This window comes from Saccopteryx bilineata, chromosome 1, assembly GCF_036850765.1.
Source record: "Saccopteryx bilineata isolate mSacBil1 chromosome 1, mSacBil1_pri_phased_curated, whole genome shotgun sequence".
In the NCBI taxonomy this organism is placed as follows: Eukaryota; Metazoa; Chordata; class Mammalia; order Chiroptera; family Emballonuridae; genus Saccopteryx; species Saccopteryx bilineata.
In genome coordinates this window covers 153,620,033-153,646,734 of record NC_089490.1, presented here as the reverse complement: position 1 = coordinate 153,646,734, position 26,702 = coordinate 153,620,033, and the positions used below count along the sequence as shown (strand labels likewise).

The 26,702-nt window shown below is 51.5% G+C and overlaps 1 protein-coding gene across 5 annotated transcripts in view; it reads left to right on the top strand.

Moving 5' to 3' along the window:
- KDM4B (lysine demethylase 4B) overlaps window positions 1-26,702 on the top strand; it is a 171,793-nt gene that overhangs the window by 121,156 nt on the left and 23,935 nt on the right. For 3 of the 5 annotated variants that reach the window (XM_066275110.1, XM_066275091.1, XM_066275100.1), the window contains exons 10-12: window positions 12,923-13,119; window positions 22,336-22,437; window positions 22,793-22,992. In XM_066275110.1, the coding sequence (XP_066131207.1) occupies window positions 12,923-13,119; window positions 22,336-22,437; window positions 22,793-22,992 (499 nt within the window). The remainder of the gene's footprint in view (window positions 1-12,922; window positions 13,120-22,335; window positions 22,438-22,792; window positions 22,993-26,702) is intronic. The other 2 variants (XM_066275126.1, XM_066275118.1) reach the window with 1 other exon arrangement.

The following is a 26,702-nucleotide window of genomic DNA, read 5'->3' as shown; positions in this document are numbered from 1 at the left end:
CAGCTCCACTATGACAAGCTTTGCATTTGTCTAGGGAGGAACACGGTTGCAAGGAATCACAAGTGTAATTGCAGCCCCCTCCCTTCTGAATATACCAGCCTCTGTCTAGAGTTACGTGCTCCCGTGGCTTCTGTTAATGCTGTTCACGGTGGTTTGAGTGCATCCTAAAGGGCATTAGCACCTGTCTGTGGTTCCTTGAGAGCTGGATGCTCAGCGCTGTGACAGGCCTCTGCTCTGCTCCTTGCCCTCCCGGGAACTTTACAGCTCTCTTGTGGTGGTGATAGACAAATGTCCCAACCTCCTGTTGGCCCCAATTCCTTTTTTCTTCTTCTACACCTGTCCCTGTGTCTGGTTTGTTGTTGTTGTTTTTACAGAGACAGAGAGAGGGATAGGGACAGACAGGATAGGGAGAGAGATGAGAAGCATCAATCATTAGTTTTTCGTTGCGACACCTTAGTTGTTCATTGATTGCTTTCTCATATGTGCCTTGACCGTCTCCTTCAGCACACTGAGTAACCCCTTGCTCGAGCCAGCAACCTTGGGTCCAAGCTGGTGAGCCTTGCTCAAGTAAGATGAGCCTACGCTCAAGCTGGCTACCTCAGGGGTCTTGAACCTGGGTCCTCCACATCCCAGTTCGATGCTCTATCCACTGTGCCACCGCCTGGTCAGGCCCTGTGTCTGGTATTATTCCCAGGTTACAGACAGCTTTGTTCCGACTTCTGTTTGCTTAGAGGGAGGGCTTAAGAAATCCGTGTTTGTTCTCACACCTAAGTCTCTCTGGGAATGGGGGCTTCCAGGCTTCATGTGGGGTGCCACCTACTTGTCCTGTATGCCACTTTCCCATCTCCCCTGGTGGGTCCCTGGGTGCTGGGTGCCAGCATGGCAGGTGCATGGCCATGTAGCGCTAGAAGAATGCTGGCTGGTATGCAGCTTACTTATGTCAGTGGGCCTCCCACTCCTCATCATCATGGCTTTACTGCTTTTCCTGGTAGAACTGAGAGCCTGAGGTTTAAATCTACAGACAAGTTCTCTCCATCTTGGCACTGCTGACATTGGGGTCACTTTGTGGGGAGGTCCTGGGCACTGTGGGGTGTTGAGCAGCATCATTCGTCCCCACCCACTTGATGCCAGGAGCATCCCTAGTCATGACGACCACAGATGTCCCAGACATTGCCTGTTGTCCCCTGGGGGCAGAGCTACCAGGTGAGACCCCATGTGTTAGGGAGGCTCCTCAGTGGGTAAGTTCCTCCTTCCTCATCCTCCTTTTTGCTGTCCAGGCCTCTGTTGATGCTGCTAGCTGGTAAGCTCTGGCTCACCAAAGGGAGGAAGGAGGCCTTTTCTAGATGAGGGTATGGTCTGGGTGGAGGGTTTTCATGAGCAAATCGGGGATGTTCCCCACTCTGTACTGCCTCTTGCACCTGCCACCATCCCCACCCATGTTCCATGGGCTGTCCTGCTGTCCTGCTGGGGACAGAGTTTGTTTCTTGGCTGAAGTAAATGCTGTGCAGTGGGTGAGGTTTGTTACAAATTCATGCTGGCTGGTTCCCCTCGTGGTGGCAGCCATGGAGCCTGGAGGAGAAGGGAGAGGGGTTCTCACTGAGCAGGAGAAAGGAGAGGCCAGAGATGAAGAGAGGTTGAGGGCTGGTCTTGTGGCAGTGGGACCTAGTTCTGTCCTCAGAGCAATCAGGTGCTGTTGGAAGTGGTATGGGAACATCCTTGGGAAGTGCCTTGTTCAGAGCACCCTGAATTTATTATTATTATTGTGATTGTTGCTGTCATCTGTGCAGAAGGGGTAGGAGGGTGGTCACAGATTGGCAGAAGGACCTTCTTGGCTGTCCAGTTTAGCCACATCCCCCCAGGACGACCTAGGAGGAGGAAGGGGACAGGTCTTAAAGAACCAAGGTCATGCTTGTGTGACACATGGATAAAGCTTCCTTTATGTAGAAAGGGAAAGAGAGTGCCATTGGGGTTCTGGCCTCCTGCAGGGGCAGTGTCTTGCCAAGTGAAGGTCCTCAAGATCTGTCTGGTCCCTGGCTGTTGGGGCTGGCTGGCTGGCTGGAGGGAGTGGTGGGAAGCAGGCCCTGGGGCCAGGGACCAATGGAGCCCCTGCTGGCACCTAATTGTTTTGTTTATGAAGTGTTTCTGAGAGCTTCCAGTGGATTTCCTAATGAACTGGTTTGTTGTGGCATCTAGCTGCAGTGCTGGTAATTACATCAGAAACAGGGGGCCTGTGTCTGTGAGCCCTCAGAGCAGATGCCACCTTCTTGGCTGGATTTCTGCCTTCATCTTTGGGTGGTTAATGATTTGTGGGCTGAAGTGCCAGTTATACCCCCTCCCAACCTTCACCCCGATTGTTCCACAAGAAACATGTTTGGCACCCTCTCAGTAGTCATTGTGCAGTCATTGCTCAGCTGCTGAGAGACATGGAGTGAGACTGATGAGGTACAGAGGAGGAGATGGATAAGGGACAAGGATGCCGGAAAGATTTCTGACCCTATAGAAACTGTGATGAGCAAAAGGAATGATTGGGCTGGGCAGCAACAGCTTGGAGGAGGGGAGGTTCCAGTTGATGCTGTAATGAGACCCTGGTGTGTTCGTGTCCTGGGGCCACTGTCATAAAAGGCTATAAATTAGGGAGCTGGGCAGCAGTAGTTTGTCCTCTCCCTGTCTGGGAGGCAGAACTCCGACCAATCTATGAAACAGGGCCATCCTCCCTCCAAAGGCTCCAGGGGAGGGTTTCTCCTTCCTCTCCCAGCTTCTGGGGTTGGCTAGAAATCCTTGGTGTCCACTGGTTTGTAGACACATCTCTGTAATCTCTGCCTCTGCTGTTACATGGCCACCTCTCTGTCTCTCTGTTTCTCTTATGAGGACATCAGTTACTGGCTTTAGGGCCCACCATTATCCACTCACCTTAACAAATTACACCTGCAAAGACCCTATTTTGAAATCAGGTTGCATTCTGAGGTCCCTGGTAGGCATGAATTTAGGAGTACTTTCCAGCCCTGTACCCCTGGGAGCATGGGAGATGGATGGCAGAGAGCATTCCAGACCAGGAACAGAAAGTACAGTCTCTGCAGAGAAGGAGAGAAAGGAGGTAAGACTGCCTAGATGTGTGTGGGGTGTGGTGGAGAGGAGGGCCAGTTAGACCTGTGTTTTAGGACAGGGCCTGGGACCGCAATAGAAGCACATGGAAGATGTGGGGGAGCAAGTGCAGGGCAAGTATCTGGTTGCACAGGGGGGCCACTTAGTAAGCAGAGAGAAGGAAGAAGCCACTGGCTGTGTGTGCAGCCATTTAATTGTAAATTAATTAAAATGAAGTAAAATTAAACATTCTGGGCCTTTGTTGCAACTGCAAGTTCTAGTTAAGAGCCATGCAAGCTAGTGGTGAACTCATCAAACAGCACAGATACAGGACATTTCCCGTTCTCATGGTCAGTTCAGCTAGGAAATCCCAAGTGGAGCAATGAATGGTCACGGGGTCTAGATGTATGGTCCTGCAAGCAACAGCTGGGAGACAGGCCCACTCCTAGCCCATCCTTCTCTCCTCACAGCCCCCCACCTGTGGGGTTTGCTATTCCTGAGGCCCTCAGCCCCATGCACAGCATGGCAATCTCAGAGACTAGTGAACCGTCTGGGCCCCATGTAGCCCTGCACATCTTGCACATTCTGCCTGGTTCCTCACTTAGGGCCACAGTTGGTGCTGTTGCTTGGCTCAGAAAGTAAGAAGGTCCCTGTAATCAGATGCTGTTTAGGTTGATGATTTCATTGAACCACATTAAATAATTTTCTCTTTCAGCCCATTATTTCCCACTTTGTTATTTTATTTATTTATTTATTGCACTTCTCTGAAGTTGGAAATGGGGAGGCAGTCAGACAGACTCCCGCATGCTCCCGACCGGGATCCACTGGCATGCCCACCACGGGGTGATGCTCTGCCCATCTGGGGCGTTGCTCTGTTGCAACCAGAGCCATTCTGGCACCTGAGGCAGAGGCCACAGAGCCATCCTCAGTGCCCGGGCCAACTTTGCTCCAATAGAGCCTTGGCTGCGGGAGGGGAAAAGAGAGACAGAGAGGAAGGAGAGGGGGAGGGGTGGAGAAGCAGATGGGCACTTGGACTCCTGCACGCCAGGCCAACGCTCTACCACTGAGCCAACCAGCCAGGGCCTCACTTTGTTATTTTATATGAGGAAACTCTAATGTGTAGTCAGCCTTCTTAAAAGAGGTGGCCTCTGATTACAGCTAAGTGCTGTTTGAAACGGGGGAATTGTGGCAGATAAGATGCCAGGGTGTGAGGCAGCACAGCCTCATTATACCAGGCTCGTTCATCGTTTTCAGGGCTGCCTGCATGTCCAGGAGCCTGGGACAGACCACCAAAAGCTTCCAACAAGAAGCACATGGTGTTCCTTTGATTTCTGTCAGTGCTACTATGACACTTCTTTTTTTTAATTTTTTAAATTAATTTTAGAGAAGAGAGACAGAGAGAGATAGAGAAATAGAGAGAGAGAGAGAGAGAGAGAGAGAGGAGTGGAGAGGAGCAGGAAGCATCAACTCCCATATGTGCCTTGACCGGGCAAGCCCAGGGTTTTGAACCGGCGACCTCAGTGTTCCAGGTCGACGCTTGATCCACTGTGCCACCACAGGTCAGGCAACACTTCTGTTTTCAATGACATGACTAGCCATAGGACCCTGGTACCTCAGTGCTGACAAGGATCAAAGCCAGAGAGGAGTAGGGAGTGTGGAGCTGGGCACCTCTGGAGCAAGGTTTGGAGAGGGGCTGGGCATCAGGGGTGAAGGAGGGACATAAGGCAGGGGGCGGGGGCATGGAACCAGGGGATGAGGGCTTCCTGCCTGCTGATTGAGATCCACTTGTTGGGTAGCAGCCCATAAGTGGTGGTGAGGTGCTTTGCACACCTCACACCGTGGAAATGTCAAGTAGTAAGATCCTCTGGGTCGTATTGGGCATTCATATTCACCTGTGAAAAGGTTAAATTTATTTTGCTTTCAAGCTGGAAGAGCTGGAGTTGAGGCGGTCAGTCCTCAGTTATAGGCCTGCAGTGGGGTCTCCTCTGGCAGTCAGGGTCTTGTGCTGGTGGCTGATCCCTCAGGGAGGTGCCCTGCATGTGCCGTAAGCATGGAGAGCCCGGGCACCATTGGCCCTCTGAGCCTGCCCTCTACCCTCTGCCCTCTGCAACTGGGACAGCTCCAGCCAAGCGCTGCTAGACCCCACAGGCCACCAGCTCTGAGCCAGATGACATTTCAATTTTTGTTTTTTATGCTTTGGAAAGAAGTCTGTCTCTGCTTGGAGCCCTGCTCTGATAACCAGTGTTAAACCTCCACCCTACCCTGTTTTCTCGTTTTCCTTTAACTTAGCAGCAGGTCCTAGGAGACCCTGGCATGAGTGTCAGGCTATTTGATGTGTCAGTCTTCTGATGCAGGGCGAGCGCCTCATTGCTCTTGGCTCGGGGCTCACATTAGGTCCAGGGCCCTTAGACTTGCTGGTTGTAACTCTTGTCATTTAGAAGTGACAAATGTACATCTTGTTGAGCCTCTGGCTGGAACTCTCAAGACTCCAGCCTTTTGTATGAGTCTGATGGGTTTGAGCTACTGGGGTCACATAGGCCAGTGCTTATGTGACAGAAAGCTTGGTATTGGGGGTACCCTGTGTGGGGAATGACCTGAGCTCTGGTGGCTGGGGTTCTGCCCTGTGAAGCTCCAGCCACACCAAAGCCTCCCTACCCCCATCTGTCCCCTCCCTTCCTCCTCCCTATTGCCTCTCTTCCCACCTCCTTTCCTCCCCTCTCCTCTCTGCTTGTCCTGTCCCCCCTCTCTCCCCACTTCTTTCCCTGTCTCCCTTTCTTGCTGATCTGGAGTTGGACACATGTATACCTGAGGGACTCGGATGAGTCCTGAGGTTTAGTTATGGGGTGGGCAAGGAGGCAAGAGCAGAGACCTCTTCCAGAGCCTCATCTAGGCAAAAGTGCCAGTAACTGGAGTGGCAGGACGAGAAGAGCACATACTAGGCTCTTCTTCCTGGCAACCAAGGGGAGGGTCAAGTGGACATTAGTGGATGTAGCTCTTCTCTGTACCCACATTCCTGTCTCTCACATGTGTTTATTTCTTCGCAATTCTGCTGTAGCTGCTGCAGGGCAGGGCCCAGTGTTGTGCGGTGAAACTGCATCAATTCATCCTTATTAGACAGAGGGTATAATCAGACGTGGGTGATGGGACTCATTTTGAGCTAAAAGTTGGAAACCATTTTGCTCTGGGTTTTTATGGTTTCAATTGCAGAATCTAATCTGAGAGCTGTGCCTTTCTTTTTAAACATCTAAAACCTTGGGAAATTAAAGGTCCTTAGCGCTTGCTTCCTCTCTGAGTCAGACTGTTCTTAAGGCTAAGGAGGTTTGAAACAATGCTCTGTTATTGGAGAAGCCATGCCTGTATCTCAGACCTCATCTTAAATGTTCCCCTTAACAACATACAGATGTTAACAGCTTTCAGGTGTAGCATATAGGAAGAAGAGGGATCCCATCCACACCACCACCACAAAAGATAGAACAAGAAGACCTCACCTTGAAGGTTGTCAGTTTTTTACTTTCTGATGTAGGCCCTGGAGTAATACTTTTCAGTTAAACTAGGGGACCAGAGGCCTGGCCCCTTCATTCCTGAGGTGTCATTTCAAAGACCTCGATCCTGTGTTCTTTTATTTATGAGTGTCTGAGTTTAGTAACACAGAAAACCCTGGGGTAGGCCCAGTCAGAAAGTGTGAAATCTGTGGCTTAGGTTAAGAGCTGGCACCTCTGTTAGGAGGGGAAACTATGCCTCCAAACAGCATGGGGCAGGCCCCACTGGGCCCATAGGTCCTGTTTAAGGTGGGGTCTGAGCCCCAGTGTGTTAGAAATACAGCTGGCCCAGGCCCACTGAGGTCCTGTTTTCCTCACCGTGAGTGGCCAGCTGAGATTGCAGGTGGGGGGCATGTGACCTAGAGGTGGAAACTGAGGCCAGGCCTCTGGGCATCAGGCTGTAGGTGCTCCTGGCACAGGGTGAGAGTGGATTCTGGAACCAGGTAGGGTAGTGGGGAGTGCACAGCTCGCCATGCTCAGTAAAACATGGGACAATAGTAAGTTCCCCATAGGATACCCATCTCAGTCAGTTCAGGCTACTGTAACAAAGCATTGGAGACTGAGAGGCTTGAACAATAGACATTTATCTCTCACAGTTCTGGAGGTTGGAAGTCTGAGATCAGAGTGCCAGGGTCATTGGGTTCTGCTGAGGACTCTTTTCCTGGTTTGCAGATGGCTGACTTCTTGCTGTGTCCTTACATGTTGAGGGGTGGTGGACCTGGGAGAGATTTGATGTCTCTTCTTTTTCTTAAAAGGACGTCAGTCCTGTATTTCTTAAAAGGACGTCAGTCCTGTATGGTCGGGACCCCACGCTTATGACTACATTTAACCTTAATTAACTCCTAATGCTCCTGTCTCCAGATACAATCACATTGGGTGAGCTTCAGGGCTTCAACATAGGAATTTGGGAGGACACAATTCAGCCCAGAGCACATATCTGTAATCACTCACACATTTCACTGAAGTTGGCATGTGAGAGCTTCACAACTGAGGTCCTTAGATCTCAAGTTACCCTATAAAAATTATTTTACAACTTAAATCAAAGTTGGACATACTTTCAGTAAAGGACCAGATAGTGACTATTTGGGGATTTGCAGGCCATGCAGTCTCTGTGTGATTGCTCAGCTCTGCCATAATAGCACCTACACAGCAGAGGATAGGGTGATGTAACAAAATATTATTTACAAAAAGAGGTGGCAGGCCAGATTTGCCCCCATAATAATTTACCCAGTCTGACTTAAATCATATACCTGCTCAGTAAAGAGATTTAGCAAAATAAACACAAAGATATTTTTTTCTTTTTTCATTTTTCTGAAGCTGGAAACGGGGAGAGACAGTCAGACAGACTCCCGCATGCACCCGACCGGGATCCACCCGGCATGCCCACCATGGAGCGAGGCTCTGCCCATCCTGGGCATCGCCATGTTGTGACCAGAGCCACTCTAGCGCCTGAGGCAGAGGCCACAGAGCCATCCCCAGCGCCCGGGCCATCTTTGCTCCAATGGAGCCTTGGCTGCGGGAGGGGAAGAGAGAGAGAGAGAGGAAAGCGCGGCGGAGGGGTGGAGAAGCAAATGGGCGCTTCTCCTGTGTGCCCTGGCCGGGAATCGAACCTGGGTCCTTCGCATGCTAGGCCGATGCTCTACCGCTGAGCCAACCGGCCAGGGCAACACAAAGATTTTTTGACTCCACAAACCCAAGAACCATGGTTGGGGTTTGATGAATGTCCTTGTTTTTTTTCTAAAGATTTTTGCTCTTAATTGGAGCTTTACTATGACCTTGCATTTTGTATTTCTTCAGATAACAAATCTGTCTTGAGAACGTTTCTGTTATTTAAATGGTGTTGTCGGGTGGATTTATCATTTATCCAATCTGTCCACAGTTGTTGAACAGCATGGTTAGAATTTTTCCTATGCATGAGTGTGCGTGTGTGTATGCTTCTCTCAGTAATGAAGCAGAGAGCTGCTTTGTCTGGATTTCTCACTTCCTTGGGTGAGATCCCTAGGAAGGGGAGGTGAGTGGCATGCTTGCTGAGAGGAGCCACATTCTGCATTTTGTTCAGGGCTTGTCAGAGCTGTGCCTCCATCTCTGTCTGGTTACATCTGGTATCTGCTGTCTCCAACAGCCAGGCCTTGCTAGGGGCTGCATGAGGCGATGGTGGCCAAGCCATCCTGTCCTTCCTCTTCCGGGAAAGTTTGCAGGTGGTGGAGCTGTGCCTTCTCTATGCTGTCACTTGAAACAGCACTTGTTCCTCCTGTATTCAGAGAGCGTCATTGAACACATTCTACTAATTAAACTGGCGCAGGCAGCTAGCTCCTGGAATGGTGGCACTGTCAAGGGCTCTTTGAGATACACTTTGTGGCCTGTTAGGCCTCTCTTGATGTTAGGCACTATTTGAGAGCCAGTTTCTGTTCACGAGTGTTGGGGGTGTAGAGAGGGGTGCCCATCAGCCCCAGCCCAAATGTGCCTCTTCACTCTGCTGGCATCAGTGGTGAATGGAGAAGGGCTATAGGTGCCGGGCCCAGGATCTTGGGATGGGGGTGAGAAGATAGGGGCTGAGCCCTTAGTGGACAGGCCCACCCTGTGGATGAGAGGCCCATCCCAAGGTAGACAGGCAGGCTTGGGGAGGGGACCCATTGATAGTACAGCTTGTCTTGGAACAGACCATCTGTGAGAACAGACCATCAGTGGGACCCAGGCCACACACTCTGCATCCCCTACACTGCACCGTGATTATGCCTCTTTTTGTGTGTGTGTGACAGACAGAGAGAGAGACAGAGGGACAGATAGGGACAGATAGGCAGGAAGGGAGAGAGATGAGAAGCATCAATTTTTCATTGTGGCTCCTTAGTCTCTAGTTGTTCATTGATTGCTTTCTCATATGTGCCTTGACCGGGGGGGCTACAGCAGAGTGAATGACCCCTTGCTCAAGCCAGTGATCTTGGGCTCAAGCCAGTGACTTTAGGCTCAAGTCAGTGACCTTGGCCTTCAAGCCAGCAACCTTGGGTTCAAGCCAGCGATCATGGGGTCATGTCTATGATCCCACGCTCAAGCCAGTGACCTCAGAGTTTTGACCCTGGGTCCTCAGCATCCCAAGTCAACACTATCCAGTGCACCACCACCTGGTCAGCCGGTGCTCAGTTTCTCCATCAGAAACTAAAGACATGGCCAAACTCCTTGGGAAGGTGCATTCTGTCTCTGTCGCAGTGCTGCTGGGGGACTGCCAGGTCGAGGAGCTGGAATGAGAGCAGCAGAAACTGTCCGTTTTAGTCAGTCCAGCAGATCCTTATGAAAACGTGTATCCCAGAAGTTTGGGGAGCCCAACAGACGGAGGGGAGACAATCTTAGGGAAAACAATAGTGCAGTTTGTTCTCAGTTTCCTCCCTGGGCACTGCTTTGAGGCTGTCCTGAGAACTCCACCACCAGCCTCTAGTCTCCCTCCTGCTCCCACCCCCTTTCCAGGATGGCCTCTGCAGGATAGGGGCACTCCATGCATGCTTCTGGGCCCAGAGTGAAATAGCTGCATGTGATACCCACTATGCACGACCCCAGAAGAGAAGGTGGCCGGGTGGGAGAAGCTGTTGCAGGTCTGGCATGTTCAGCCCTTGAAAGCCCCTAATAAGTTACCGTAGCAACTTCCTTACCCAAATTATCAGCTGAAACACATTAATGGGTCTGCAGTGCCTGCATCACTGGGCTAAGCTGCTCAGCTGCTCAGCCCATGGAGGTAGGTGACTGTGACTGAGTCCTAAGTCCAGTAAGCTGTCACTTCCCTTTCCTAGGACCCAGAGGACCTGCCTTCTTCCTTCTGTTTTCTGACCAGGTGCCCATGCTCCCTAAATCTCCACCCTCAGCCCATGGCAAACCCCATTTCACCCAGAATCTGCACAGAGCTGTGAGAGTGACTGTCCTGAGTAGCTTTGTTCTGGTTGGAGCAGTGGGGACAGGCTGGGCTCTAGGCCATTGGGGCAGTTGGCTCCCTGACTTGTGTCCATGTGATCCCTCTATGGGTGCACACAGGTGCTTTTTTAATTACTTAAAAGCAATTGCAGAGCCGCTCAATATAAATTCCTTAAACTGCTGTCAATGGTGATGCAGGTGAGGCCGTGGCTCAGCCAGGATTCTGAAACATAGGCACCATCTGTGGTCTCGCTACTCCACAAATTACACTGCCAACCTTTCTGTGTTGTGCATTTTTCATTAAATGAATTGAGTTTGCTGGGAATCTCTTGGCCATAAATATTTCCTCCCTCTTGGAGTGATTGTGTCATTGCTGTTTATAAGTCTAAGCCCTTGGGATTGGGGACAGGGGGGGATGCTGGGGCTGCAGGAAATTCCCCAGGACATTTTCTGCAGCTTCTCTTGCACCCCACCCCCAATAGCCTTGGATTTAGGGTCATAAATACCTCAGTGTTTCTGGAGAAAATTGAGGGAAATTTGAGGGGCTTGTCAGGGCAATGTACATAATTGCCTCATTTAATTAAGTGTTTTCCTTATTGTTTCTTTCATTTCCATTGAGAAAGTAGCAGTGACAGCAAGGTTGAAAAAAGAGGGAGAGATGTGCATTTAAAACAGAAATTAGTTTTTAGTTATGGTTGGAAAAGGGCTTTTCCAGAGCCTGTTTATTTGACAGGGAGGCAGATAGAGTGGTCACAAGAGTCTCAGCTTTCAGGGACTGCCGTGCAGGTGTCCCTGAGGGATAGCTACCCCACGACCTCCTGTCATGGTTCTCAGGACAGGCATGTCCTCAGGTGTGTGTGTCTCCAGAAGGAGGCAAGGACTATGCCTACTTTAGAGGAAGGCAAGTGTGGCATCCCAGGATCAAGGCCACTCCTGAGGTCCCCTCATCCTCTGGACCCCCTTCCTGAGCTTCCACACGGCTTTAGCCATCCATGTGGAGAGCCCTCTTCTGGAAGTCTGCCAACATTGTAGGGACTGCTCTATACTCTGGAGCAGGGGTCCCCAAACTACGGCCCCGTGGGCCACATGCGGCCCCCTGAGGTCATTTATCCGGCCCCCGCCACACTTCTGGAAGGGACACTTCTTTCATTGGTGGTCAGTGAGAGGAGCACAGGATGCGGATGCTCCACAAAGCGCGGCATTGCTCACGTACAGTACTACTTCCGGTGATGCGGGAAGCACGTGTCACAGCTCTGGAAGCACGTCATATTACTTGTTACGGCTAGCAGTGACAAATATGGAACCGGACATTGACCATCTCATTAGCCAAAAGCAGGCCCATAGTTCCCATTGAAATACTGGTCAGTTTGTTGATTTAAATTTACTTGTTCTTTATTTTAAATATTGTATTTGTTCCTGTTTTGTTTTTTTTACTTTAAAATAAGATATGTGCAATGTGCATAGGGATTTGTTCATAGTTTTTTTTTATAGTCTGGCCCTCCAGTGATCTGAGGGACAGTGAACTAGCCCCCTGTGTAAAAAGTTTGGGGACCCCTGCTCTGGAGCCTAGACCAGAAGCCAGCAAATTATAGCCTATGCCAAATCCGGCCTTGCCTCTTTTTGTAAATTAAGTTTTATTGGTACACAGCCATGCCCATTAGTTTATTATGTAATATCTGATGATTCCCAGCTACAGTGCAAAGTTGAGAGGTTGTAACAGAGACTGTGTGGGCCACAAAGCTGAAAATATTGGCCTTTTATGGAGGTTGCCAGCCCTCCTCTAGACCAGTATCCCCTCTGTTTCACCTTTTCAAAGTAGGATGCTCTTCTGGTCTGATCTTGGCCTCATTCATAGGTAGGTAAGGCCAAGGTCACCTGGGTTCTTCTCATTGACTGAGGGCTAGTTATCTGAGCCTAGATTCTGGGATTCTTGGCTGGTTTCTGTGGCCCCCTCACAACTCCCTCAAGTTTCTCACAACTCCCTCAAGTGTCAGGTGTCCCCAGGATACCTATGGTTTGGTCCCTCCTGCACATCCCCAGTCCTAGGGGCCACCATGACATTGTAACATGGAGGTAGAGGCTCTGAGAACCTGTGGTTTGCTGGAGGGGGTGTATAAGAGAGACCCTGTTTGAGCCTGTCCTCATCACATGCGTTTGCCCCTTGCTTGAAGCTTCTGGACACAGGGACTTCCTGTTCAGGACATCACCTGCTCCAAGCCGCCTCGCACTCATTCCATGGTACCATGTGGCAGGTGATGGACTAGAGGCTCCCGTTTAGGGGGTATGGCTCAAAAAAGGACATTCAGTGGCTTTAACTTCCACCTGGGACAGGAGGATGTTATTTCCTGTCTAGAGTAGGGTGCCTCACCCTCAGGCTCAGAGGGTCTCCACCCTGCCTCCTGCAGTGCACGTGCCGGAAGGACATGGTCAAGATCTCCATGGACGTCTTCGTGCGCATCCTGCAGCCAGAGCGCTATGAGCTGTGGAAGCAAGGCAAGGACCTCACAGTGCTTGACCACACCAGACCCACAGCTCTAAGCAGCCCCGAGCTCAGCACCTGGAGCACCTCCCGGGCCTCACTCAAGTCCAAACTCCTCCGCAGGTGAGTTGCCAAGGAACTGCCCTGTGCCTGGCTCTGCTGGTAACCGTAAATGACACCACTCCAGCCACTCCCTGCTGGCAGCTGGCTGTAGGCTGTTCCCTCCTGCCTCTCTTTCTTTTCTCTTTTCTTTTCTTTTCTTCTCTCCTCTCTCCTCTCTCCTCTCATCTCTCTCCTCTCTTCTCATTTCTTCTCCTCCTCTTCCTCTTCAGTTTCTTGCTGCTTCTGAATAAGAGTGTTTCTCAGGCCCTCACACTCTTGCATGTGTGATCAGTGGGCTTTGCAATAAGTCTGTGTTGTTAGATTCAGTTTCCTTTTTGCTTCTGTCCACCAGCTCCTGGGAGGCTGGCCCTTTGACCTTCTAACCATCTAGTTAACTCTCTGGGATGGCACATGCTGTCTCTCTTCCTCTTCTGCTTGTGACCCTTGGTGAGAGAACCCTATGTCTCCATGTTGGGGCTGCCGGGCCCTTCTTGGCTCCAAACTGTGGTGGGTATCATGCTGGAGCCATGGTGCACAGGGGGTCCAGTGCTTGGTTTGTGTGGGCCGGGAGCCCCTGCCAATTTTGTGTTTTGGTTGCTCATTTGGTATTTCCGATAATGTGCTGCTCAGATTCACAGTCATGGAGGTCAATGAGAGACCCGTCCCCCCAGGGTCATCTTTTGTCACCCTCATTATCTCACGGAACCCCTCCTGCCCCCTGCCTTTCATGGCAGCGTATTGTCTGCCCAACCTTGTGCCTGGTGTCCAAGTAGGGGAGGAGAGGGTAAAGTGCTTGCACTCTCTTGGTATAAGCGCCATGGCCTTGGGGACATGGGTGGCAGGTCCAGGAGGAGGAGGAAATTAGCTTTCTGCCAGGATAGAGGCAGCAGTGAGCACTGTGCCCCTGGCAGCGCCTTGCAGTCCACCTTGCAGTTCTAGAAGGTGGTCCCCATTTTTCTCTTCTCTCTGGGAAATGTCCAGGCTTTCAAAGATGTGAGTTGCTCACACAGGCTTCTAACAGATTCATTTTTGGTACCCAAGGAATGTTCAGCAAATCCTTGCTGAGCCCTGGGTGTGCACTATGGTGGGGAGGGATGGCCCAGAGTAGCCTGGCCAGCATTCCTGCAAAGAGCCAGTGAGGATGTTTTCAGCTTTGAGAGCCAGATGATCTGTCTACAACCACTCAACTCCATGAAGCCACCCCAGACAGTAGAGACAGTCAGACAGATTCCTGCATGCGCCTGACCGGGATCCATCCGGCATGCCCACCAGGGGGCAATGCTCTGCCCATCTGGGGCGTCGCTCTGTTGCAACCAGAGCCATTCTAGCGTCTGAAGCAGAAACCACAGAGCCATCCTCAGCGCCCGGGCCAACCCTGCTCCAATGGAGCCTTGGCTATGGGAGGGGAAGAGAGAGAGAGGAAGGAGAGGGGAGGGGTGGAGAAGGAGATGGGCGCTTCTCCTGTGTACCCTGGCCGGGAATCGAACGCGGGACTCCTGCACGCCAGGCTGATGCTCTACCACTGAGCCAACCGGCCAGGGCCTAATTTTTTTTATATAAATTTATTTATTTATTGATCTTTAGAGAGAGAGGAGAGAGAGAAAGGTGTGTGGGGAGGGGGGGGAGAAGCGGGAAGTATCAACTCATAGTAGTTACTTCCCATATGTGCCTTTACCGGCAAGCCTAGGTTTTGAACCAGCGACCTCAGCGGTCCAGGTTGACATTTTATCTACTGCGCCACCACAGGTCAGGCTAACTTTTGGGTCATTTAAAAATGGAAACAACTTTCTTAGTTTGTGGGCCACACCAGAACAGGCAACGGTTGGGTCTGGGCCTTGGGCAAGGTTTTCCATCTACAGCCTCTTGGTCACTTGTGGCTTCTTTTTGTCCCCACTGATGATGAACAGCTGGCCCCTGAGTCTGGCCATTGAAAGGGTGGGGGCTTGGCCAATTCCTTCCTTCTGCTGTGCCTGGTTGGTGGCACTCCCACACTCTGCAGAAATACCCTTGGAACTTTTTCTGGGAAAAATCATCCTGGCTAAGTGGTCATGCCCAGTCCAGAACTTTCTTCTCCAACTGGGCTGTTCTAGTTTTCAATGCATTCATCTGTGAATCCAGAATCTTGGATAGTCTAGACTTCACCCACGTATTTCCCTTACCCCTTGGCCTCTCTCTTTGAGAATGTCCCATCAGCCCAGAATGCTTTCACATCTCCTGACAGCCCACATGAAGGTGAGTCTCTTTTCTGATTTCTTTTGTTTTCTGTCCCTTTGATTCCCACTGATCTGTGTGTTTTCATGAAAAGCAGCTTCTTGGTGAGGCAGCTCCTTGCAGCTCCTGATCCCTCCGAGCAGAGTGAGCTTGCTGAACAGAGTCTGGTGCAGCATTTGCATAATGGCTAATTGATTGTGGTCATTCTAATTGGTCAACAGAACAGACTGCCAATAAATAGGTGCACACTCCAAAAATGGATGAGATTAGAGGACCAGGGGCCTCAGCCAGCTGTGCTTGCCTTGGCCAGAACCTTCTGTGTGCAGAGGAAGCTTCCCTGCCTACTGCACCCCTTGCGCTCCCCTCAAGCTCCCCCCTGCACTTGCTGACCTTCTGTGGAGGGCTCCTGGCCTGCTTGTCACACACTGTTCCTTTCTGGAGTGTTCCTCTCTCACCTCAGCCTCCTTTGCCTCCGACGGGGAGCTGTAACATTCCAACAGTCCGACAGAGGGACTAAATAACAGATTAAGTCATGTTCCCAAGGATATAATTTCCTTTAAAGCCTGTAGTATGTAAAATAAGACTGTTTCCCTTTTCATTTTTAAGTCGGGGGGGGGGGCGTTTTTTGAAAAGGTTGACTTGGGGGACTGACATCTCAAAGCTCAAGACTTTTGTCTCCTCCACCTGAGAATTATGATTCTCAGAATTACCTGTACCTTTCTCTCCTGGCCTTGTGCCCACAACACGTGACCATCCTGCTCCTGCCCAGCTGTGCCTGGTCTCCACTGAGGGAGGTACACTCCTGAGCCTCAAAGAGTTTGTTTTGAGGGGGAGGGTGGCTTTGGCTGGATAGGAGTAGGGGCAAATGTGGCTTCTAGGCCACAGATATGTATCTCCCCTACTCTCATCTACCCCTTTGCACTACTGACACTTGGGCTGGTCATTGTCTGTGGGGGCCTGTCTGTGCATTGTGGTGTATTGATCAGCATCCCTGCCCCCTCCTAGTCAATGTCAGGAGCTCCCCAGTCCTAATGCCACAAATGTTTCTGGCACCACCCAGGGTCCCTGGATGGGAACCCCTACCCTTGACAGAGGGTGTGGTGTTGTGGTGGGCTCCATGCCCATCTGCTGCCCCCGACCCCTACCTCCATGTACTCCTGCAGGCTCACTTTGTCCTTCGGCGCTGCAGCTTCTCCCTGATCCCTGCTCAGACCAACTCAGCCATGTCCCACCCTCCCTCCATACTGAGGGTCCAGGGAGCCCCCCACACTGTGCCTCACATGTCATCTCGGATCAGAGGACAGGTGTTGGCCCCTCTGGGACAGAATGATCTTTCCAGTTCTTATCACCCTCCTGTGGATTTATCTTCCATGCCTAAATCTTGTTGGGTACACTGACCCTCCTCCATGACAAACAGGACACAGAGCTGGGACCTTCTTGCTCCTTGCTCTGTGGCCTGTTCAGCTTTCACCACCAGGTGATCCCTGTTTTGCTGGCACAGGCCACCATAGAGTCTGGTGCCTAACCCAGGCTGCGTCTCTGCCAGGCTCCCCTCTCCCCATTCTAGACAATAGCCTTTCTCCACATACAGACTCTCTTTTCCTCTTGCCTTCTTCTTACTTCTAACGAGAGCATTGACAAATGCAGCCCATTGACCACATGTTGCAGCAGGTGTGTATTCAGCCCGCTGCACACACATTTGCAAAACATCTTAGCTGCTGCCACCACGCTAGTGCAGAGAGGAGGGCGGAGAGGAGACATACTCCCTCCCCAGGACCCACTGGTCCCAATCCCACCCCAGCCCCTGTTGGCTCTACTGGCTGTGACCTCCAGCTACCCGTGGGGAGCCCTCCAGCCCTGCTCACACACCCACACCAACTCCCACCAGGACCCTCAGATCACCATGGAAATGAGACAGGAGCAGCTCCAGGGCCCCAATTGATGCCTCCTGACCTGACACTGGACACAGTTGTGCCTCTAACCCCACTCCCACCAGGGTCACCCTGGCCCTGCTGTGCTCCTCAGTTCTTCCCCCATAGGCACAGCTTCTAGCCGCTCAAGGAAGGGCCCTGTGACCCCTGGGGACTGCCAGGCCCTGAAAGAGCTTGTTGCCCTGGTGACTTACTGTTTTCTAAATTGTTCTTCCCCAGAACACCTTTAGCAGTTTCTCAAAGGCAAGTGCCTCTAAATGCCATAATTCTACTTGTCTGCAGGGGCAGGGAGTGCTGGGAGGAAAGCGGGCACGTGCCCTAGGGCTGGGCAAAGGGGAGAAGGGGGCTGAGGCTGGGAGCACAGCTCCCTGTACCTGACCCGGTGGGCGGCTGGCACCAGCAGCCTTGGATACCCCATATTTTTTTTTTCTGAAGCTGGAAACGGGGAGAGACAGTCAGACAGACTCCTGCATGCGCCCGACTGGGATCCACCCGGCACGCCCACCAGGGGCGATGCTCCGCCCACCAGGGGGCGATGCTCTGCCACAACCAGAGCCACTCCAGCGCCTGGGGCAGAGGCCAAGGAGCCATCCCCAGCGCCCGGGCCATCTTTGCTCCAATGGAGCCCCGGCTGCGGCTGCGGGAGGGGAAGAGAGAGACAGAGAGGAAGGAGGGAGGGGGGTGGAGAAGCAAATGGGCACTTCTCCCATGTGCCCTGGCCGGGAATCGAACCCGGGTCCCCCGCACGCCAGGCCGACACTCTACCGCTGAGCCAACCGGCCAGGGCCGGATACCCCATATTCTTGCTGTAGAGTCAGAAGCCCTGGGTAAAAGCTGGTTCTGTGAGAATTGATAGCCCTGCTATCAATATATCAGTATAAAGGGACTCTATGCTCTGGGCTCCTTGGTGACAGGACCCGGCGCCACTCTGAGCTCACTGCATTGGGTGGGGGCTAATGAGGAGGCCCCACTTTGCTTCTCCTGCAAGATGGACACCTGCTTCCATCTTGGAAATATTAGTATAAGTATTAGTTCCAATATTTGGTTTGTATAAACTTTACTAAGTGATGTCCAGTTAAGCCTGACAGGTAAAGTACACATTTATCTCCATCTTCCCATGAAATGCTATTCCAATGACTATAAAGGAGTGACAGAGAATAGGAGAGGGACAATGATAGCTGAGTAGCTGCAGCAGACTTGGAAAAGAAGGAAAGGATGGGAAAGTGACACCTGACTATGCCACCCAGAGAAAACTCAGTCCGAGGGCTGACAGACGGGGCGTGGCTAGTTCATCCCAAGGAACTTCAGAAAGGCATGGAATCTGAGATATGGACACCTGCTGGGACAGGGGACCAAGATAGGCTAAAGGCAGATGTGTAAGGAACTGCTGGGCTCTGGGCACCCCATGCCCCAACCCATCTCTCAGCAGAGGACTGTGGCCCTGCTGCCTGGTTGGGTCAAACCTGAGCAGTTCTGGACGGGAGGGAGGGGTCTTTCTGAGGGTGAGGTTGTAGAAGCCTTGCTGTTAGCCCCACTGTCCTCAACCTGAGGCCAGAGACTGTAAGGATCCTCTGTGGGTCACAGAGTGGCCCAGCAGAGCAAAGCAATAGATTCTAATACTGGAGGTCTCCTGGGAAGTGACAGGGCTCTTGCCCTCTCTGTCCCCTTCAGTAAGCCCTGCTCACTCCCGTACAGCCACAAATGTCCTCCTTAGTCCCTCACACAACTCAGCCAGGGGTCCCTAAACCTCTGAAGAAACTCAACAGAAAACAGAGAGCGTTTCAAATAAAAAGGAAAAGCAGAACTCCCTGGAAAGGGATGAGGTAGTGTACAGAAGAAAACTCTCACATTCTCCTTAGAGGGGTCAGCTGTGCATTTATGATAGAAGCACCTGTTGCTATGAAAAGAACCATTTGGGAAAGAGATGGCTCTTGGATATTTAACATGAGAGCGAAGAAAATGTAATAGATGGGATGGGAGACAGCTTGGGAAACCTCCTAGACCAGGGGCGATAGAAGAGCAACTTGGACAGGTCAGAGGCTCGAGCGAGGAACTCCAGCTTCTACCAGGAGTTTCAGAAAAAGAGGAAAGAATGTTTGGAACCAAAGACTTACATCTTCAGATGAAAGGGTCTGGCACAGGGGATGAATGTTATGCACACCTTGGCACATCACAACTCTTGGGTTAAACAGAAGCTTGGGGCATCCTGAGCTACTGGAATGAATAAATATGTCAAAATAAAGAACAAAGGACCCAAATGGCCTTGGACTTAGTGATCATAATGCTAAAGGCTAACAGACAAAGGGACAAGGCTTTTAAAAGTCAGAAGAGAAATGATTTTTAGCCCAGAAGTATGTACCTAGTCAAATTATCAACTAAATATGTGAGAGGAATAAGGATCTTTTTAGACATACAGAATCCTAGGTTTCCCTTCCTTTCTGAGGAAACTACTGGAGGGTGTGCTCTAGCTAAAGGGCATCAGCTAGGAAATACAGGATCAAGGAAACCAAATCCAACCCAGAAGAATCCAAACCAGTCTCAAGACTAGGATGTCACTGAGGAGTGTGTGACACCCTGCATAGGAGACCATGCTAGAGCTGGGAGAGGACCAGGAAAGCTAAGCATCTAAAAGAGGGCCAGTTACTAACCCCAGGTAGACCGAACAAAGGATGCAATGCAAGTGGTGTGAATGAACAATATTTACAGAGTCAGAAAAAATGTAAACATGGAATTTTGCCACAACTGGAGATAGTGGCATATTTCAGCAGAGTCGCTGGTAGGTGTGGAAACAGGAAACATGGCCTTACCCTCAGCGTCTGTGCCTGTGTAGCTTGGTAACTTGGCAGAGGAAGCATCATTGGAGAGACACATAGAAGTAACTGAGAAGAAACAGCTAAAAGAGAGGAAGATGTCTGGGGAGCAGCCCAGGGATGCTGTTGGGGCTGAAATATGATTAGGATGTGCCTGGTGGATGCCTCTCCCCCCAACTCTGTGGCAGATTGTCCAGATTCTTCCTGTGTTAATCTACCAGCTTATGTATTCACAAAATGGGTATTTCTTTGTATGCTGATGTTCAGCTTACCTTCCCCCTGCAGTAAGTAGGGCATGGCCCTCTGCCCAAGTCTGTCCGCCTCATTCCACCCATTCTGGGAATCTCACACTGGAGAGGCCAGTGGTGCTGGAGTTCTGGCCCTGGGGCTGGGGGGCCCCAGAGCTCTGAGCCCCATGGAATGTAGGGGGCTAAGGAAGGCCTGGGCTCTCTGTGACAGAGCTATAGTGGGTCAGCCCTGGGAGCAGGTGGGCAGGGTCAGAGGGGCCTGGAGGGCTGGTTCCAGGGGCGGGTGAGTGGAGTGTGAGAGAAGGGACCGAGGGGCTGGGAAACTACAGGAAACCGAGGCAAGGTGAGTTGGCAGTGAAAGGACACCCCTTTTGTGGGTGCTGCATGAAGCCAGTGTGGGGTTTTCTTTGGGTATTCAGCCTGCAGCACCGCAGCTTTCCCAGACTTGAGAAGTTCCTCTCCGATGACAGCTGGTGACAGCCAGCTGCATCTACTGCCGGGTCCTGGAGCTTTCTGCCCGTCTCTCTGTGGTGGCCATACATGGCATTTCCTATACTTACCCTGAGCATTTCTGGCTCCTGTGTCCCCTCCCATCCCCTTGCCCCCTTTGCAGTGACCCTTGCACGCCATGCTGTATGTGATGCCATGCCTCTGCCCATGTTGCTCAATCCCTATCCCCCAGCTGAATGTTTCCCGCTTCTTGCCTTTGGTCATGGGCTGGTTCATGCTACCAACATCAAGTGGGGCTTGTCATGTGGTGCTAGGCTCAGGAGAGATGGAGCAGCAGAGACCAGGGCTCTCACGTTAGGTAGCAAAGCCATGGGAGCGACCAACAGAGGGTGTTGTTAGGGGATGGTTAGGAGGGGGTGCCCCATAAACCAGCATGGAGAGCAGGGGTGGGAAGGGGAGGCAGCAAGGAAGCTGTCAGGTTCTGCTACTGTAGGCATCACCCAGTGGGAGGTAGGAGTCCTGGCATCAGGAGCCCATGGACCCTTCCTGCACCCCCACCCTGCCCTAGTCAGATACCTTACTTCTCCTTGGTGAATGTTGGTCCTTGGGGGTATGGCTGCCATAGGATCTCCATGTCTGAGTCTGACCCCACTGGGGTCACATGAAGAGCTCATGGATGTAGGGGAGCTGCAGCTACCACCTCTCTTAGAAACGTTGACATTCTCAGGCTGCTGAGTGAGAAAGATGAAAGGGCAGTGGGAGTTGATCATGAGGCCTGGAGCCTGTGGCCATTTAGTGGCATCACCCTGTTCCCTGGAGGGTGTTAGTGCCCTGCCTGAGGCTGGGCCTCTCCACACACCTGCCTCTGCTGGAGCTCCTGGGGCACCAAACACCTCCCGTCATTCTATTTTATTTATTTATTTTTTTATTTTACTTATTCATTTTAGAAAGGAGAGAGAGAGGAGAGAGAGAGAGACAGAAACAGAGAGAGAGAGAAGGGGGGAGGAGCAGGAAACATCAACTCCCATATGTGCCTTGACCAGGCAAGCCCAGGATTTTGAACCGGCGACCTCAGCATTTCCAGGTCGATGCTTTATCTACTGCGCCACCACAGGTCAGGCCCTCCCGTCATTCTAAAAGCTGCTCTGTTCCCTCCCTGGAAGGCTCTAGCACTTCATTTTCCAGAACCCCTGGCAGGGGTACACTGGCCACTGATCTGTAGGCCCACCCTCTCTGTTGCTTTCTTTTCTTCATTTTTACCCCCAGTTCTCACTTTCACTAAGAATCCATAGCTGAGCCTCAGCTTGAATTCTCACGGGGGGGCTGAGATTTGCTCCCACCACTCCCAGGACTGTCACCCTGAGCCAAGACATCCCTCTGACCCAGTCCCTTCCTTGGAGGCCAGTGACAGGGTGAAGAGGGACATGGGCAGGTTGTTCCCTGGGCATGGAGCTCCTGAGCATGAAGAGGCATGCAGGGACTGTGGGGAACTGGACGGAAGCAGGTGTCCAAGTTGAGGCCTTTAGATGAGGCGTCTTGGGGAGTTAACACGTCCAAGAGAAAAACTCCCTAACATTTACATTCTAGACAAATTAGTCTGAAAGAAAGCAGACACTGGAAAAAGACTGAGGAGGAGAGGAAACCAAATCTAGAGAGGAAGAAAGAGCAGAGCAAAAAGCCGGGGCTGTCGTAAGTGCACCTTTTGTTTTGTTTGTCATTTAGGCATTTTCCACAAGCTGCTGTTTCCATTGCCTTCATATACCCTGTCCCTCCCACACCCACCACATGGTGCTCCTAGAGCCTGGGGTTCGTCTAGTCATCCTATCTCCAGCTGTCATCAGCACCCGCTTGACATGACCCCACCATCCCTATTACCCTCCCTGCCCAAGCCTCTCTCCCTCCACCATCCCTGCCACCTGGAGCCATCTCCTAGGGGCCCTCTGTCCCCTGATTCTGGTTGTGGGGCCTCTATCCTGCTGAGAACAGACCTTGGGCTTCTCCCCTCTGCTGTTTCCTCTCCTGTCTGATGACTCTCCCTCTCCAGGTCTCACCGGAAACGCAGTCAGCCCAAGAAGCCCAAGCCGGAAGACCCCAAGTTTCCAGGGGAGGGAGCAGCCGGGGTGGCCCTTCCGGAGGAGACCAGTAGTAGTGTGAAGGAGGAGGCCACACAGGAGGCTGACCCCGAGGATGAGGAGGAGGATCCCCAGCTGCCACCGCAGGGCCGAGAGGCAGAGGGCACAGAAGGTCAGTTACAGTCAGGTGGGCAGGCTAGGCCTGGTGCCCACTCTAGCTCCTTACTGACCCCCAGCTTGTGGAAAAAGCCAGTGTTCACTGTGGCCACAGAGTCTCCACTCTTTAAGAATCCAGTTTATGTGCTTTCCTGGCTGGGTGAGGCATTTCATAAAAACATACATTCTAGGAGGTGCTATGAAAAGTCCCTCTTCTCCCAGAAGTTGAAGAAGCAATTTCAGTTTGGGCTGTTGTCACAGAAAGCCTCAGACTGGGTGGCTTAGAAACAAGACATTTGTTTCTCATGGTTCTGGAGGCCGGGAGTTGAGGCCAGTGTACTGGTGTGGCCGGGTTCTGGTGAGGGCACTCTTCCAGGTTGCCGATGGCTGCACTTCTCACTGTGACTGCACACGGAGCTGCTGGCTAGCTCTGTGACCTGTTATCAGCATACTGATCCGTTAATGAGGACCCCAACTCTCATGACCCGATTACCTCCCACAGGACCTACCTTCTAAGACCATCACATTGGGGGGTAGGTTTCAACATACACGTTTTCGGGGTCCACAGACATTCAGCCACAGCAGAGGTGTGATCTGTCTGGTCATGAAAGAAGAGTTTGCTGTTTATATCAGTTGGTGGTGAGCCTACACCAGGGTCGTGGTGGGAGTGTCTCAGAAACATGCCCTTCATGCAGCATGGGGCCCTTTTACATGGAATAATATCTGAGCATTTTTTAATTTTTTAAAATGTATTGATTTTTCATGAGAAAGAGGAAGGGAGGGAGAGAGAAAGAAAGAGAAACATCTATTTGCTGTTTGACTTATTTATGCATTTGTTTATTGATTACTGTAGTGCCCTGACTGGGGTTCAAACCCACAACTTTGGTGTACTGGGACAACAATCTAACTGAGCTGCCCAGCCAGGGCAGTACCTGAGCATTTATTTTATTTTATTTTATTTTTTTTGTATTTTTCTGAAGCTGGAAACGGGGATAGACAGTCAGACAGACTCCCGCATGCGCCCGACCGGGATCCACCCGGCACGCCCACCAGGGGCGACGCTCTGCCCACCAGGGGGCGATGCTCTGCCCCTCCAGGGTGTCGCTCTGTCGCAACCAGAGCCACTCTAGCACCTGGGGCAGAGGCCAAGGAGCCATCCCCAGCGCCCGGGCCATCTTTGCTCCAATGGAGCCTTGGCTGCGGGAGGGGAAGAGAGAGACAGAGAGGAAGGAGAGGGGGAGGGATGGAGAAGCAGATGGGCGCCTCTCCTATGTGCCCTGGCCGGGAATCGAACCCGGGACCTCTGCACACCAGGCTGACGCTCTACCACTGAGCCAACTGGCCAGGGCTAGTACCTGAGCATTTTAAAGGTTTCTACTCCTGTGTTTTACAGTGTTTTCTTTTTTATGACTGATTTCCTTTTGCTAATTTATAGCTTCAGCTGCTCCCAAGTTTTCACATAGCAGCTGCTCCCCAGGATAGAGGTGGGGCCCTCTCCTCTCTGGCCCTTTCCAGGCACTGGGCAATAGTGGAGGTCCAGATGGCGGATCACCGGGCAGTAGTACCACAGGCCCCAGTCACAGGCCATAGCTCACCAGAGGGTTCTGCTTGGGTCCTCAATTTCCTTATTTGTGACAGTGTTTTGGAATGTGTGAGCCCAGCATGGCCCTGCCTATCTCAGAGTTGTATGCTCATAAGGATGTGGTATTCGAGGTAACTATCCATGGGTCACAGTTCAAGATAGGCATACACACCTCGACGTACCCACAGGTTGACTCCAGGGTTCCTGGTTAGGAAGCGACTGTGTCCCCTAGCTGGCAAACTGAGTGTCCCTGATGGGGACCCTCAGGCTTTCTCACAAGGGGAGAGTAGAGAGTTTCTGGGTGAATTGTGTGCTGGCGCATTCCCAGATGGTCCAACACACACTTGCGTAGTGGAGTGTCCCACAACTGTGTGCTGAAGGTACCCAGGAGGCCCAGAAGGCAAGATGGAGAGAGAAGTTGCCTGGTTGGACAGGAAGCATGTGCCAGCAATATCTGGGCAGAGGCATGATCCCCTATAGAAAGGGATCCATGGACTGAGCCATTGAGTCACTCAGATCCAGCAGAAGTGCCACATGTGTCCCATGCATAGAAGCCAGGTCTCATTCTCATGGGCCAGCTGTGGGCACATGGCATTATCGTTAGGATGCTACTCAGAATAAAAGCAACAAGAGAGTAAGCACCTTGAAACAAAACTAACAAAGAATGAAAGACCTTTATGGGCAAAATTAGGGACATTTTTGAAAAGCAGGGAAGAATTGCTCAATAAATGGAGCCATGTGTGTTGGCAGAACTCCTGCATCTGAAGGTACAGTTTCCTCCACATTATCTGGGGTTTCTCCAGCTCCTTTTACAATCTCAGCTGGGTGTGGGGGGTGTTGATCTAAATGTAGGTGGAGAGAGAAAGGTAGAAGAAAAGTCAGGGGAGGTCTAGAGACTGGCCATCAGCTCACAAGATGGGAGCGAGGACACCCTCTACTGCAGGTGGGAGAAATGAAAGTTGCCCTTCTGTGCCCATAAGATTCTTAGACATAGCCTCGAATGTCACAGGGGGCACATATGCACAATGTCCCATTTACTTACAGTTCAGAAAACTTGCCAAGCTAGATGATTGTTGAGGAAGCATTTGAGTCTGCTTGGGCTGCCTAACAGAACACCTTAGATGGAGGCTCTGAGTGTTTCAGAAATAGTTTCTCATCTCACTGGTCTGTAGGCCTAAAGTCTATGATCAAGATGTCAGCAGAGCTGGTTCCTCCTGAGGCCTTTCTCCTTGGCCTGTGGATGCCGTATTTGCATTCCCATGGCCTTCTCCCTATGCCAGCATCTCTGCCCAAATGTCTGGCTTTTATAAGGACACCAGTCACATTGGATTAGGGCCACCCTGATGATGTCATCTGAACTCATGATATCTGCAATGACTTTGTAAATAAGGTCACATTCTGAGGCACTGGGGGTAGAACTTCAACATTGGAATTTGGGGTGTGGGGACACAGTTCAGCCTATAACAGAGAATAAACACACTAAGACTAAGAGAGGGAATGGGAAGCAGAGGGTTACTCCCAGTGTCTCCAAGAGTAGGGTGGGGAGCTGGGAGGGGCCCATGGGTTTGCACGAGTTGTGGTCCCTCAGGCTCTGCACTGGCATTATCTGTGCCAGAAACAGGGCAGTTGGGTTGTTGAGCCTGGGTTGTGGTGGTTAATAATGAGCTCTTCAAAGTGGACTCTTGGACTGAGGGCCTCACGGCGGGGGGAAGGGGGTACCTAAAGAAGAGGTTCCATGTCCCTTGAGAGTAAAATGTATGCTGCAGACGAAACCACAACCTATGCAGAGGAGGATGCGGAGGACACATGCCTCCTCACCAACTGTCTGGCACCTGCACTCAGTCCTATTCCCCTTCAACAGCCTCATCTCAGGGCCTCTAGGGCTTCTCCCAAAGGGTTTCAGGGTCTGCATTCCAGTGATGGTCACAGTGTCATGTATGGTATCATGTGGTAGGGCCTTGGTGCACAGTCCTCCAGGGCTGTGGTTCCCATTAGCTTCCAGAGGCACATGGACCCCAGAAAGGATGGAGCCATTTCTAGGGTGGCATGACTGCTCAGGACAGGCAGTGCTCCCCAACTGTCCTATGACAGAGCCCTGTTCCTAAGAAGGAGGAGTTGGATTTTGGTGAAAGTTCTTCCTCTAG